Source organism: Diabrotica virgifera, chromosome 3, assembly GCF_917563875.1.
Source record: "Diabrotica virgifera virgifera chromosome 3, PGI_DIABVI_V3a".
In the NCBI taxonomy this organism is placed as follows: Eukaryota; Metazoa; Arthropoda; class Insecta; order Coleoptera; family Chrysomelidae; genus Diabrotica; species Diabrotica virgifera.
This window is the reverse complement of record NC_065445.1, coordinates 149511294-149527657: the sequence shown is the minus strand read 5'-3', so window position 1 is coordinate 149527657 and position 16364 is coordinate 149511294. Positions and strand designations below refer to the sequence as shown.

General features: G+C 33.7%; 1 protein-coding gene across 4 annotated transcripts in view; it reads left to right on the top strand.

The window, feature by feature from the left end:
- Positions 1-16364, top strand: part of LOC126881351 (eukaryotic translation initiation factor 4E-binding protein Mextli) — a 141467-nt gene that overhangs the window by 73498 nt on the left and 51605 nt on the right. For all 4 annotated transcript variants that reach the window (XM_050645598.1, XM_050645599.1, XM_050645600.1 and 1 more), the window contains one exon: positions 15635-15911. In XM_050645598.1, the coding sequence (XP_050501555.1) occupies positions 15635-15911 (277 nt within the window). The remainder of the gene's footprint in view (positions 1-15634; positions 15912-16364) is intronic.

The following is a 16364-nucleotide window of genomic DNA, read 5'->3' as shown; positions in this document are numbered from 1 at the left end:
CGTTTTGCCCTTTTTAAATGGGGAAAAAGTGTTGAATTAGCGACCGTCATCGCTTCGGCGAAATCAATTTTTGAAGTGAAAACTTCTGTAGAAACGTTGTGCACTTTTTAGATGGGGAAAAAGTATTGAATTAGCGACCGTCAGTGCTTCGACGAAATACATATTTGAAGTGAAAACTTCTTTAGGGAGGTTGTGCACTTTTTAGATGGGGAAAAAGTATTGAATTAGCCACCGTCATCGCGACCGTCATTGCTTCGACGAAATAATGTTTTGAAGCGAAAACTTTCTTAGGGACGTTTTGCCCTTTTTAAATGGGGAAAAAGTATTGAATTAGCGACCGTCATTGCTTCGACGAAAATAAATTTTTGAAGTGAAAACTTCTTCAGGGACGTTGTGCCCTTTTTAGATGGGGAAAAAGTATTGAATTAGCGACCGTCATTGCTTCGACGAACTAATTTTTGAAGTGAAAACTGCTTTAGGGACGTTTTGCACTTTTTCGATGGGGAAAAATTATGAAATTAGCGACCGTCATTGCTTTAACGAAATAAATTTTTGAAGTGAAAACTTCTTAAGAGACGTCGTGCTCTTTTTAGATGGAGAAAAAGTATTGAATTAGCGACCGTCCTCGCGACCGTAATTGCTTCGACGAAATAAATTTTTGAAATGAAAACTTCTTTAGGGACGTTGTGCACTTTTTAGATGAGGAAAAAGTATTAAACTAGCGACCGTCATTGCTTCGACGAAATAAATTTGTGAAGTGAAAACTTTTTTAGGGACGTTTTGCACTTTTTAGATAGGGAAAAAGTAGTGTGTTCGCGACCGTCATCACTTTGCCGAACTAAATTTATTACGTATATATATATATATATATATATATATATATATATATATATATATATATATATATATATATAAAACAAACAAATGAATTTGTTTTTTCATATATATATATATATATATATATATATATAACAAACAAGTGGTTTATTAGGGTTGCAGTCAGAAGTTTGGCCAGGATATCAAAGAAACACTCTTTTGACTTTTTGTCTAGCTTTCGGGGTTGTTTGACCCCTTTATCAAGACTCTGTAATATAAAACAAAAATGTAAGTATTTTAAAATATTACATTGTTTTAGTAAACCTACTAGTCGTTGAGATTATTAAAAAGAAGCTTGATGATGCTCAACATTTCAAATTAACACAAATATTGAAAACTATTTTCAATATTTGTGTTAATTTGAAATGTTGAGCATCATCAAGCTTCTTTTTAATAATCTCAACGACTAGTAGGTTTACTAAAACAATGTAATATTTTAAAATACTTACATTTTTGTTTTATATTACAGAGTCTTGATAAAGGGGTCAAACAACCCCGAAAGCTAGACAAAAAGTCAAAAGAGTGTTTCTTTGATATCCTGGCCAAACTTCTGACTGCAACCCTAATAAACCACTTGTTTGTTGATATTGACAGTCACTAATATCCAGTATTTCTTATATATATATATATATATATATATATATATATATATATATATATATATATATGTTCGGAAAGATTTCCGCGGTCAGGTAAATGAAAATTACTAAGTTCTCGGGAAGAACCGCGTTGAGAATTTATAACTCGACGTTTCGGCACCCTTTTTGGAGCCATTATCAAGAGGGGTATGGTTCCGTTCGAGTTCGGGGTCTCAATCTGCCTACTCCCCTCACTCGTGACGTACCAGTAGTGTCTTGTTCTCTAGGAGAACGGTCAAGCGGCACTGAGGTCTCAATCTGCCTACTCCTCAGTGTCGAGTGACGACCTGTCTTCGCCTGTGTAGCTCCTTTTATACTCTCAGTGCGCGCGGGAACTGTATGCGCGGGAGAGGCCTGAGTGGGATCGACTGACGTGGGGATTCGCCGAAGCAGCGGTCGCCATGTTGTCGGCAGTCTTTTGGCGTCATCGCGTGTGTTTAGGCTGTGAGGGCGTTTTTCAATTTCGATGGCTTCACGGATGATTCTCGATTTTAAGGAGCGGACAGGGGCGATGGTTTTTGCTTTCTCGAAATCTATTTGGTGACCTGTCTGAATATGATGTTGGGCAAGGGCTGAAGTAGTGTCGGAATGTTTTACAGATATGGAATGTTCGTAGATACGGTTTTGGATTCGTCGGTTTGTCTGTCCTATGTATGTCCGTGGGCAACTGGAACAAGGTATCTCGTAGATACCATGGTCTTCATTGGGGATTTGGTCTTTTACGGATCTGACAAGATTGCACAACTTGGAGTGAGTAGTGAAGACGGTTTTGATATTTAGAGGGGTAAGAATTCTACTAATCTTGTCAGTGACACCTTTGATAAAAGGTAGAAAGATTTTGGGTTGATCGGGCGGCAAGTTTTCTTTATTAGATGGAATGGGATTTAGATGTTTCTGAATGCTCCTATTGATTTGGGATTTATGGTAGCCGTTTTGTAAGAGTGTTTGCCTTATTGAATTTATTTCAGATGGTCTGTGATTGTCGTCACTAAGCCTTATAGAGCGAGAAACAAGAGTGTTGACAACTGAACTGAGTTGGGCGGGGTGATGATGTGACTGGGCATTGAGATACCGATTTGTATGGGTGGGTTTTCGGTACACGGAATAGGAAAAACTGTGAGGTGGCTGTTTTTGAATAAGTACATAAGAAAAATATTTCTATCTCATCCTCAGATATTCTAGTCAGTTTTGACATTGTTTCTTTATTCACCAACATTCCTATTGATGAAACCATTTCCATCTTGGACTCCAAACATCAAATCCCCCAAGACACATTATCTCTTATAAAACATTGCATGTCTAACACATACTTTTCATTCCAAAATCAATTCTACCGTCAAATCAAAGGTGCCCCAATGGGATCCCCTCTCTCTCCCGTAATAGCTGATATCTACATGGAGCATTTCGAAACAATAGCCCTGTCATCATCAAATCTCAAACCCACTTGCTGGTTACGGTACGTTGATGACACTTTTGTCATTTGGCCCCATGGTAAAGATACGTTAGATCTCTTCCTCTCCCACCTGAATGGAATACACCCCAGTATTCAATTCACGATGGAAGTTGAGTCTGAGGAGTCTTTACCATTTCTTGATGTACTTATTCAAAAACAGCCACCTCACAGTTTTTCCTATTCCGTGTACCGAAAACCCACCCATACAAATCGGTATCTCAATGCCCAGTCACATCATCACCCCGCCCAACTCAGTTCAGTTGTCAACACTCTTGTTTCTCGCTCTATAAGGCTTAGTGACGACAATCACAGACCATCTGAAATAAATTCAATAAGGCAAACACTCTTACAAAACGGCTACCATAAATCCCAAATCAATAGGAGCATTCAGAAACATCTAAATCCCATTCCATCTAATAAAGAAAACTTGCCGCCCGATCAACCCAAAATCTTTCTACCTTTTATCAAAGGTGTCACTGACAAGATTAGTAGAATTCTTACCCCTCTAAATATCAAAACCGTCTTCACTACTCACTCCAAGTTGTGCAATCTTGTCAGATCCGTAAAAGACCAAATCCCCAATGAAGACCATGGTATCTACGAGATACCTTGTTCCAGTTGCCCACGGACATACATAGGACAGACAAACCGACGAATCCAAAACCGTATCTACGAACATTCCATATCTGTAAAACATTCCGACACTACTTCAGCCCTTGCCCAACATCATATTCAGACAGGTCACCAAATAGATTTCGAGAAAGCAAAAACCATCGCCCCTGTCCGCTCCTTAAAATCGAGAATCATCCGTGAAGCCATCGAAATTGAAAAACGCCCTCACAGCCTAAACACACGCGATGACGCCAAAAGACTGCCGACAACATGGCGACCGCTGCTTCGGCGAATCCCCACGTCAGTCGATCCCACTCAGGCCTCTCCCGCGCATACAGTTCCCGCGCGCACTGAGAGTATAAAAGGAGCTACACAGGCGAAGACAGGTCGTCACTCGACACTGAGGAGTAGGCAGATTGAGACCTCAGTGCCGCTTGACCGTTCTCCTAGAGAACAAGACACTACTGGTACGTCACGAGTGAGGGGAGTAGGCAGATTGAGACCCCGAACTCGAACGGAACCATACCCCTCTTGATAATGGCTCCAAAAAGGGTGCCGAAACGTCGAGTTATAAATTCTCAACGCGGTTCTTCCCGAGAACTTAGTAATTTTCATATATATATAGAAAACTTGGTTTAATAATAGCTGACTCAATTTAAATTGTTTAAGGAGGAGAAAATAATTGGGTAACCAGCTGAATATGGACAAAGTGTACTCTTTTTACTTATTCCAATATATTTCGCCCATTTTCATGGGCATCATCAGGGAAAGCTACAATGTTGGTTATTAGGTAGGTACATAAGATGAATTAGCAGTATACTTACTAAGTGAGAATTGTTGTCACGATGTTTTAAAAAAAAAAAAAAAATTTGACTGACAATTAACATAAAAGTAAATAAATAATGTCAGACCTTGTTTTCAATTCATTGTGTCAATATATAAATTTTATCTATCATCATGTATATTTTAAATTATGGACTTTTGTGATATGTTATTTCTGTATTTTAGTTTTTTATCATTTTATTTATATTTGCTTCTTTTAAAACATCGTGACAACAATTCTCACTTAGTAAGTATACTGCTAATTCATCTTATGTACCTACCTAATAACCAACATTGTAGCTTTCCCTGATGATGCCCATGAAAATGGGCGAAATATATTGGAATAAGTAAAAAAGAGTACACTTTGTCCATATTCAGCTGGTTACCCAATTATTTTCTCCTCCTTAAACAATATATATATATATATATATATATATATATATATATATATATATATATATATATATTGATGCACGTTAAGTTGTGACTTCCGGTATACAGAAGAGGCTGTCCGACTTCCACCTTTTCTACTAGGAATTATTTTTTATAAATTGTGTATTTGGCAAAAGGGGGGCTTATAAAATGGGTCTACCTATTGAGGGGAAAGGATTTACCAAAATAAATTTTGTATATATATATGTATATACCGAAGCGTACAGCATACGTTATGGCTTCCATATATAGGGTAGTTCAAGGTGCGTTGTCACTTCCAGCGGTGTTGTCATATTTTGGAAGTCACAACGACTCGTCTGCTGATTTACCTCTTACTTTAAGCGTAATGTGTGATATTTTGAAACTTTTACTGTGAATACAGTTGTGAATGCAGTTCTATGTTTTACAGTTGTCTATTTAATTTAAAAGATTGATATTCTTTTGATTAAACATGTTTACAAAAAAAATACATTTCGGAATATTTGACGAAACCATGTGACTAGGGGGTTTTTGGGTTCGCTGGTCACGAATCCGGGGTCCGCTGACCTCTATCACGTCAGGTAATGGTCATCTCAAGGTCAAATCAAGATAAACCGACAGTCGCTCTGAAAAAGTATATTAGGGGGTTTCTGTGGTCGCTGATGACGAATTTTGTGTCCGCTGACCTCTATCACGTCTAGCTCAAGGTCATTTCGAGGTCAAATCAAGATAAATCGACACGATCGCTCTGAAAAAGTATATTAGGGGGTTTTTGGGGTCGCTGATCACAAAACTGGGGTCCGTTGAGCTCTACCACGTAAGGTAAAGGTCATTTCAAGGTCAAATCAGTTTTGTGGACTTGTCCTGATTTGGCCTTGAAATGACCTTTACCTTACGTGGTAGAGCTCAACGGACCGCAGTTTTCATGATCAGTGACTCCAAAACCCCTATATTTTCAGAGCGATTGTGTCGATTTATGTTGATTTGACCTTGAACTAGACGTGATAGAGGTCAGCGGACTCCTGATTCGTCATCAGCGACACCAAAAACGCCCTAATATACTTTCTCAGAGCGACTGTCGATTTATCTTGATTTGACCTTGAAATGACCTTTACCTGGCGTGAAAGGGGTGAGCGGACCCCGGATTCGTGATCAGCCACCCCAAAAAACCCCTTGTAATATGGTTTCTTCAAATAGTCCGAAATTTAGTTTTTTTTTGTAAACCTGTGTTATTTATGATATGATTGATATTTATTTTACAAATACTAATATTTTATTATTGTTGCAAAATGGATTTTTTGGAATTAATTAAAAAAGTGTTATTAGTAAGTAATTTATTTATGAAAATTATATCAAAAATTTTAATAAATAAATTTGAACTTATAGGAAATTTTAATATTTATTATTTTTCTTGATTAAATTTTGAATTTTAGATTTTATTACAGGCACCGTCCTTTTAATTTTTGATGGACCAATAATAATGTGTAATAAGAAAATTAAATGGCTAAATACACCAGGTGGGGTTGAGCCGCTAAAAAGCTATCTAGATCCATCTTTTTAGAGCAGATTAGTCCCAGTCTGCTACTCGATACTATTGACTGTGCTTCTCCATTTCTTTCTATCCTCTGTCTTTTTCTGCTAGTCTCTAATTCCTGCCCTATATAAATTTTCCTTTACTTCCTGTAACCATTTATTCTAGTTCCTCCGCGTCTCCTTCTAACTCCGGGTTTCCATTGTAAAATTGAGTTTATAGTTGTTACGCTACCTGCTCTCCATATATGCCCCAACCATCTAACACTGTGCTGAAATCTGAAAATCTGGAATAATATCTACCCGGGTCGAAACATTTTTTTTAATATATGAAAATAGTTATTTATGAAACAGTTCGTGAAGTATGCTTTTTATGAATGCACGTGATGTTTAGAGCACGAGCGACAACGGAGCGAGTGCTATATGGAGCGAGTGCTATACATCGCGTAAGTTCGCAAAAAGTACTTCACGCACAGTTTCATACGATATTTTATCTACGATAAACAAATAAAATAACTGTAACTCTCCATCACTGGAATTCATTCCTATTCTACAATTTTTAGAACTTATTTAAACATTCTAATTTCTTTCAAACCACAAAACTGTCAAATTTTTTTTTGTAATTTATTGCTCATTATGTCATCACCATGACAACGCTAAAGTTAAGGATATTTGATTATATGAAAGTGTGTCAAAAACAGTGCGAAAAAGTAAATCCCGTTTAAAATACATTGTTACTTCACGCACACGTTATCCATTAAATAGATCGATGCAGATCGGCCTTATATCGGATTCTCTACTATTAGTCCGTTCGCTGACGGTAAAATATTGCTAAACCCATAAATTTTAAGAAACCGCTTAGATTGACATGAAATTTGGCATACACATAGGTAACATGTCAAAGAAACACATTGATATTGTGCCGATGTGTGCTTTTGCCATGGGGGTGACTTTTACCTCGTCTCGGGATGAAAAAATATACGTTCAAAATAAGTCCGGAAATGGATTAACTGACTAATTCTAGGCAACTTTTGTTCTATAGCATTTTTTCACTTAGTTACTTTTCGAGTTATTTGCGAGTAAATATGTTTATTTTTCAACAAAAAAAAAACATTTTTTAACGGTTTTTTTGGCAATTAACTCAAAAAGTAAGTATTTTATCGAAAAAACCATTCTTAGGAAAAATATAGCCCATAAAAAAGTAAAAAAAAATGGTGTGCTTATGAATGAGATCCCTAGACCCAGTAAGAGAAGAGTTGTAACTAATGAAAAATAGGTTCATACACGCCAAATTCCAAATTGAATATTTCAACGTGAACTGTCAAAAACTAAAGCACTTATGAGGAACACTCATTACAACTTTTTTGTAGTGTTTAAAAAAAGGTTAAAACAGTTTTAGCATTAAATTAAGGAAGTTACGCTCAAAATGAAGATCCTTTTTTTTTGTAAAAAATTATAAAATTCACCCCCTAATTAGCATCCGAAATGAAATGAATAGTCACCACTTCAGAAGTTGATTTACTCGTGTATGTATTGTTTATAAATATGATCTGTAAGCTTCATCGGTTCAAAATGCTTATTTTAAGGGGATGTAATTGAAAGGGATTGAACTAGTCACTAACCAACTGTGTAAGCCAATTTTGAACAGCCATATCTTAACCAATATTTGTCTCAAAGAAAAACACATAATCCTAAATATTTAGAAAAGCAAAACCTACATTTTTTACTATTCGTAATTTTTAGTGTCACTAATAAATTTTATGTCATTTTGAAACAGCATTTTTTTCTGCAAAAAATTTTACTTTAAAACCAATTTTTTTCAAAAATTAGCCCTTTGAGCCGATCATATAAGATATACAGATCATATAAATATTATATAAGTTAAGTAACTTGTGAAGCGGTAAGTATTAATTTCATATGAGATTCCAATTAAGGGGTGCTGTTTCGAATTTTTTTAACAAAAATAGGACCTACTTTAACTAAAAGTTGTAATAAGTTGTCTCAGAACAGTGCATCATTTTTTGGTTGCTATCATTTTTTGGTTATTTCACGTGAAATTATTCGTTTTTAGATTTGACGAATATGAACCTGTTTCCTGTTTTACATTAGCTACAACTTTGCTTCTACTGATTCTAAAAAGTTCATACGTACATCAATTTTGTTACTTTATAAGCTATATTTTTAATGTTTTTCCCGATAACATACTTACTTTTTGAGTGAGTTATTGGCAAAAAAACCGTATAAAAGTGTTTTTTTGATGATAAATTGCCATATTGACTCGCAAATAACTCTATATAACAAAAATTCTATATAACAAAAGTTGCTTAGAATTAGTCAGTTTATCCATTTCCGAACTTATTTTGAACGTATATTTTTCCCCTCCGAGAAGAGGAGAAACTCAACCCCCAGGGCAAAGTTTTCTTTTCACTTTTTTCTTTGACATGTTACCTATGTGTATGCTAAATTTCACGTCAATCCGTTCTTTAAAATTTGGAGCAAAAACCGTTAATGAACTATACTGCAGTCAAACCCGCTTATTAGAATACCTCTTAAAGGAATATCCCGGTTTAAGGAATAGAAATTTGCGGTCCGGAAACGTTTCTACTAGCGACCAATGATCGGTTATTAAAATATCCCGGTTATAGGAATACTTTTGATTGGCACGAAGGCTATTCCAATAAGATAAGCGGGTTCGAATGTATTTCGGTAAGATCGTAAAAAACGAATCAGAATATTTTTCCTATCGACTAAGATACAACCTGGACTAGGTAAAATAAAATACCTACTTTCAATACACCAATAATCATTGCGTTTTTTATAAATGTATAAAAGCTTAATATTTTAGTGCATATTTCAATTATTCAACTGTTTTTTTTGTATAATTTAAGGTCTTTTTAAGTATTTGATGTATTTCTCCACGAGTTTACAGCAAAAATCTTGATAATTACAAGTTTTGTTTGTATATTTATTGTTTTATCATAAAGTCGCCCTTGAATCCCAAACATTTTTAAAAGAAAATAAAATTTTAATTGGATATGTTCAAGCAGACATTTCCGTTCAAGCAGAATTTTTAGTCACAACATATGAATGGTACGGTGTCACGTTTCTTTTAATGACCGACACACATATTATATTTTAATTACGGATCCCACATTTTGCTAAACAGTTGAGAATGTAGTAGAAACATCAATGCTGATAAATTAAACAGTATCAAATATCACTCGTTGACATCTCTGTATTAATTTTAAATAATAAAATATATGTAGTTTTGTATTCTAAAATATTTGGAAAAAATACCTATGTATTTTTTTTCATTTACACATCATTTTAAGGGAGTGTCCGTTGAAGAGTACAGGTTCAATATTATCGGCAAATGAGTTTTGTCTTAAATACCGTCCGTATAGAGGAGGTGTCCGTTAAGGAGATAGGCGCAAAATCTTGGTAAAATGCTAATTAAATGCACTAATTTTTTTCGAATTCTGAGAAAACTAATAAGTATTTTTGAAAAATTTAAACGCAGAATGGAATATTACATTATTACCGAGGGCCGAAAGTCCCTGAAAACTTATATAATGTTTATTTTAATAAGATAACGGGATAAAAAAACAAGAGAAAAGTTAGTGTGATTTTTAATTTCGAATATTTCATTATCAAGAAACTTTTTGTTTATTCTAAGGGACTTTCGGTCCTCCGGAATAATAATCTTTCATTCTGGGTGTAAGTTTTAAAAAGTATTTATTAGTTTTCTCAGAATTCGTAAAAAATGAATGCATTTAAATAGCATTGGACCGAGATTTTGCGCCTACCCCCTTAAGAGAGAGTTTACTGTATTTCATATTATTACTAGAATTTATTACTTTAAACTTTTTATCGCTCTTTTTTCGTGTATTTAATTCCATTATATTGTAATTGTACATTCAATTTTTTTGTATATTTTTACACGTTTTATTACTTTCGAAATAACAATAACTATAAAATCGATTTTTCAGCCTACTTGGGTCAAAAAAATACGCAATTTTCGGAAATTTCGTTAAATGAGAACATTTACCTACATTTCTTGTATTTAAGCTTTTAATAAGATTTTTAAAAATAATTTAGATTATTTAATAGATACATTCACCGGCACGAAAAACGGGCACCCCAAAAAATGGGTCATTTTTGATGGCTCGTATCTCCTAAACCTATTCTCCGATTTAAGTATTTCTTTAATATGTTATAGCCTTATTCTTTAACTATATCGCTGTAATAATATTGTTTCTAGACAGGTAAATTATCATTGTATACTGGGCGTACCAATCAAACTGGTTTTTTTTTTTAAATTTTCACAACACCCTGTGGAATATTCTAGCCTTTATACAATATTGAAATTAAAACCCAACTATAGGTTTTCTTAACGTTCTGTTTGTTATTCATTCGCTTATGTTGGATAATAAAAAAGTTAGGGACTTTAACAACTAAACATGTTCTTTATCTGTTCTTTATCAATACATGGTGTTTCTAAATAAGTGCGACAAACTTTAAGGGGTAATTCTGCATGAAAAAATAATGATCGTTTACTTGATAAAGCTATGTCCGCAAATGCTTGCAAATATAAAATTATTTTGCCAAACGATCATTATTTTTTCATGCAGAAATTACCCCTTAAAGTTTGTCGCACTTATATTTAGAAACACCTATATCGATAAAGAACATGGCTAGTTGTTAAAGTCCTTAACTTTTTTATTATCCAACGTAAGGGAATGAATAAAAAAACAGAATGTTAATAAAACCTGGAGCTATAGTTAGGCTTTAATTTAAATATTTTATAAAGGCTAGAATATTCCACAGGGTGTTGTGAAAATTGAGAAAAAACCCCAGTTTGATTGGTACACCCGGTATACAATGAAAATTTACCTGTCTATCAACAATATTATCATAGCTATATTGTTAAAGAATAAGGCTATAACATATTAAAAAAATTACTTAAATCGGACAACAGGTTTGGGAGATACGAGCCATCAAAAATTACCCATTTTTTTGGGGTGCCCGTTTTTCGTGCCGGTGAGTGTAGATTAAATTAGAAGTTCATTGTAAAAAAGGAAGTAAACAAAAACACGAGAAAAATGAATTTATATAAGTAAATAGGTAAGTAAATATTATAGATTAAAATAAGTACAGAAAATATATAATTATAGAGATATATAATCACTTATTGTACATTCATTTAAGGCTAACTTTAAAAGTAAAGCAGATCTGCTATTATTCATGTTTAAAAACAAAAGGCACACAAAACACTAAGTACGATTAGGACCGCGAATCTACAACAGATAAATGTCTGGAAACCGTTACACAGAGTTGCCAAAAAACGGAAGTCACACCGAGCGGTGTGGTATACGGAAGACGCTACGCGTTGTGTACATAACCTGTATAGTAGCACGGGAGCGAAACTAGCGCTGGTGATATACCGTCGAACTAAAATCTGATCTTATGAGTATGTTAGATACGATATGACTTCCAGCGAAATTTTTAATATAAGCCTTCTGATACCATCTAGTAGCCAAATTCGTAAAAATATAGGCAAAACGTTGTGACTTCCGAAATCGGAAGTCATAACGGTATATATGAAGTAACAACGTATTACGAGAATCTACTTTGGAAGTCACATGGATACATGTATCAATATATATATATATATATATATATATATATATATATATATATATATATATATATATATATATAAAGCTCGGCCTAGAAATCAACGACGCGGTTCAACCCGGAAGCCCGGTGAGTTTATTTTTAATATTAATTCTTTTATTGATATTGATTTTAGCTTTAAGTTTCATATATATATATATATATATATATATATATATATATATATATATATATATATATATATATATATATATATATATATATATTATGTATACATAAATAGCACAGAACGTAGGCAACGCGCGTATATAATATAGGTATAGCACTTCTTTTTGGATGGGGAAAAAGCATTGAGCTCGTAATTTAGACACTATAAAAAGTTTTCACTTCTGTCGGCACTCCCATGAGTGCTTTAAATTTTTTCTTTTTCGAGAACGATTTTTGTATTGAAAGTTGAAACGTCAAAAACTGACAAAAATGTAATTATCGTTACAACCAATTGTGACTTAATTCGATCAAAAATATTATTGTCAACTAAAAATGTTAAATAATCAATAAAATGAAAACAGCATAAGACCTTGCCAGGCAAGGGGAAAGATTAGGGGTTTTTCCTAAAATTATTTTTTTGCATCGAACAAAGTTTTTTTTAGATTTTTTTAATTATTACAAACAGAAAAGGTCTTTAGTGACTTTTCTCTTAGGTTAATAGTTTTTGACACATAAGCGATTAAAAATTAAAAAATTGCGAAATTGGCCATTTTTAACCCTGAATCTGACATTTAACTGAAAATTTAAATGTTGCCAAGGTAGGTAGATATTCTTTAAGCGTCCATTAATGAAATCCCGAAGAGTTTTTTGCAATGTAATATCGAAACCTCCTTTGTTTTTTAATTGCTAATCAAGCGGTCGCGAAACTGTAGTATAAGTGAGGACGTTCGAGTTTGCATAAATTCATTATCTCGAGAATGGGCAAATTTGAAGAGAAATCCTCAGACCGGTCGATTTTTATTTTTAATTAGGACTTTTTCGCAAATACCTATATAATACTATGTTTTATTTTTTAACCAAGAGGAATAAACCAAAAAGACAGATTCACACCCAAGAAAGTCACTAGAATAGTCACCAAAATATATCTTCTTTTTTGGTTGATCTTGGCCCTCGACGCTAATCCATCAATATTATATTAATACGTCGCTAAAAAGTTCTAAAAACAATTGCTTTTTATATAAAAGCAGACTAAAAATCTAAAAGTTAAAGGAATAATACAGAAAACACAAAAAATCGCTTATAACTTATTTAACCTATGAAATGCCAAAAGTGTCAAAATTTGATAAATGTCATTAGTGTCAAAATTTTATAACAGTGGAGTAAACTTGCCTGCGGTTGGACCAATTACAAACAAGTATTACAGCTCGGTAAATTTGAATCACCCCTCTTGGTTTAAAAACAAACTATAGTAATATAAACATTAACATAATTATTTATACAGGGTGTACAAAAAAAATTTTTTATTAAATTAATTTACACAAAAAGAAGAAAAGTTTTTTGCACACCCTGTATAAATAATTATGTTAACGTTTATATTACTAAATAGAGAATTAAATAACCTTTCAAATGAGCTATCACACGACTCCTACTCCCATTCAAAAAAATCATCGATTACGGCATCACGCCCAGATGGATGACGTCACTACTATTATATATACGCCAAAAAGTCCTAATTTAAAAATAAACATCGACCTTTCTGAGGATTTCTCTTCAAATTTGCCCATTCTCGAGATAATGAATTTATGCAAACTCAAACGTCCTCACTTATACTACAGTGTCTCACCCGCTTGATTAGCAATTAAAAGACAAAGGGGTTTTAATCGCTTATATGTCAAAAACTATTAACCTAAGAGAAAAGTCACTGGAGACCTTTTCTGTTTGGAATGATTCAAAAAACCTAAAAAAAACTTTGTTCGATGCAAAAAAAAATAATTTTAGGAAAAAACCCTAATCTTTCCCCTCGCCTGGCAAGGTCTTTTTTCAGAATCGCCTGTCATTGTACACATTTCTTCTAAATGACTTACTCAATCACATATTTAAATTTAAACTTTACATGGGAAAGTTTATTGTACCCCTAAACTATGCACTTTTCGATTCACCTGGCATATACACGTGCAGGGCTGATGCCTGCCAGGTCATGGTTTTTAGGCTTGGTGTGCTATGAATTATCACTATACAAATTTCTAGCCTTACAGGAAGGCCGTTACTCGGAAGGTTCACTAGCTCTTGGACTAACAATGCAGTGAGGCGATGCCAAAGCTAAAAACTTGTGAGGAAGACTTTATACTTCATAAAGATGGCAAAAATATATGGAAATAACTGTTAATGAAGCAAACATGTAAAAATCACAATCAAGAGTAAAAAAATCACATTCATACGTGAAAAAACATAAACAAGCAAGGACAAAGTACAAAATCCAGTAAGAAGTCAAAACGAACTTGAAAATGTTGATACATCGAGAGAAATGGAAATAAAAAAATGTATTTTAAATATTCGATCTGATATTCTTAATAACTTATCATTTATAATTATCCATGAATGAGTGGCGCACACACTATTTCAGCTACAAGAGAGTTGTTATGAATATTAAGTGGCTCAAAAATGTATTTTCATTTTGATGGAAAATAAAACTATAGATTTATTTTGAAAGATTTTTCCATATTTGCTAAAGAAGTAAACCTCTCCACAAAAGAGCCTCAAACTGCAAACTTTATCAAGTACACTCTTTGAAATGAAGACCTTCTGCTCTTATTTGAAAACGACTGATCCTGAGAGAAATAAGCGGTGGCATCTGCTAAAGCGGTATTTGAAGGAGGAGGTACAACTTTGATATATTACAGATACAAACATATTTGATGCTAAATGGTGGTCTTTTATAATAATAGAAAAACTAAGTGGCAGGACATCTAGCAAGATCATAACGGAACAACTCCCAACTCTATTCGAATAGGTATGTCACATTCTGGGGGAAGTAGAAGCAGAGGTGGGTCAAAACTTAGATGGAAGGATGGTGTAGACGAAGATACTAGAAAAATAGATGCAGCAAACTGGCAACGGTTGGCCATGGATGATAGATTGATAGAGATGACTAGCGAAATAGACTTGGAAAGGCCGATACTCTAATGTATGATGATATCCTCTGTAATTGATAAATTAAAAATGAACCAATCAAATCTATCTTAATCAAATCTCAAAAAATTGTTGGGTGTTTTATTTAAATTTTAGTCAACTTCAAAATATATATTACACGTTTATTACTCACTGCGATAAAAAATAAAACTTGCATGTGCAAATTCTCCAAAATTTTGTGTACGTACCTCTAAACAATGTCTCTAAAGTATGACATTTATGTCTCTAAAGTATGGCTAAGGAATTTGTTATATATCTTTCTCTTCTGAGCCAAAACACAGTATATACATAATAATTCAATGCCAATCACTTTACAGTTCTTGTAGGTTGTCAGTGGACTATTCTTGATTATTTCTTCCATTAACAATTCGTTTTGACTTTTTATCAAATATTCTCTTTAAGACTCCTTTTTTTTTGTATTGGTTGGCGATATTTTCCATTATCTTTGTCGTATATAACTATTTAATATCGTTTGTAGCCACGCCAAACAGTTAATCGAAGACACTATCAGAAGAAACGCTTCACCTGTAAGAGATCCTTCAATTTCCGTAAGTGGAGGTCCTCTGACTGGTTCCAGTTCAAGCATCAACTCTTCAGCTTCCGACGACAGCGCTTTACCGAGTTCCGCTCGAGCTCCTCGTCATTTGATACACAGTTTGAGTGTAAACGACGCCAACCTTGGCGAATATATTTATACCGTCAACGCTAACGGGTGCAGCATTAAAATTACCGGAAATAATTTGGATGCAGTGAGGGTGAGTACTAAGAAATGTGGTGTTTATATAGTAGAGGTAAAGAGCTATGACGTTGTACATAGTTACGCCGTTACGTAGATATAATGGTCAACGATGTACTGGAAGGTTAAATTGAAAACTGAAAAGTTAAATATCAAATTATAAATTTAATATACCTAATAAATGTAGCTAAACTTCTGGTTAGATCTAAATCTTAATGTTTACTAATTTGTTAAATATTTAAATCTAATGCTCCATTACCAGCAGATTAGCATATTACATTATTTTAATGGCAATTTAAAATTAGCTCGAGACAGCTTATGGGTGTCTGAAAAAAATAATTTAAGGGGGGGGGGTATGGTTTGAAATCGACATATCGAGCACATTTTTGTGAATTTTTTTCGAAGCTATGGTAGAATTATTTTATTTTTAAATCAAATAAACATATTAAGTACTATTCAAAGAATATTTGAG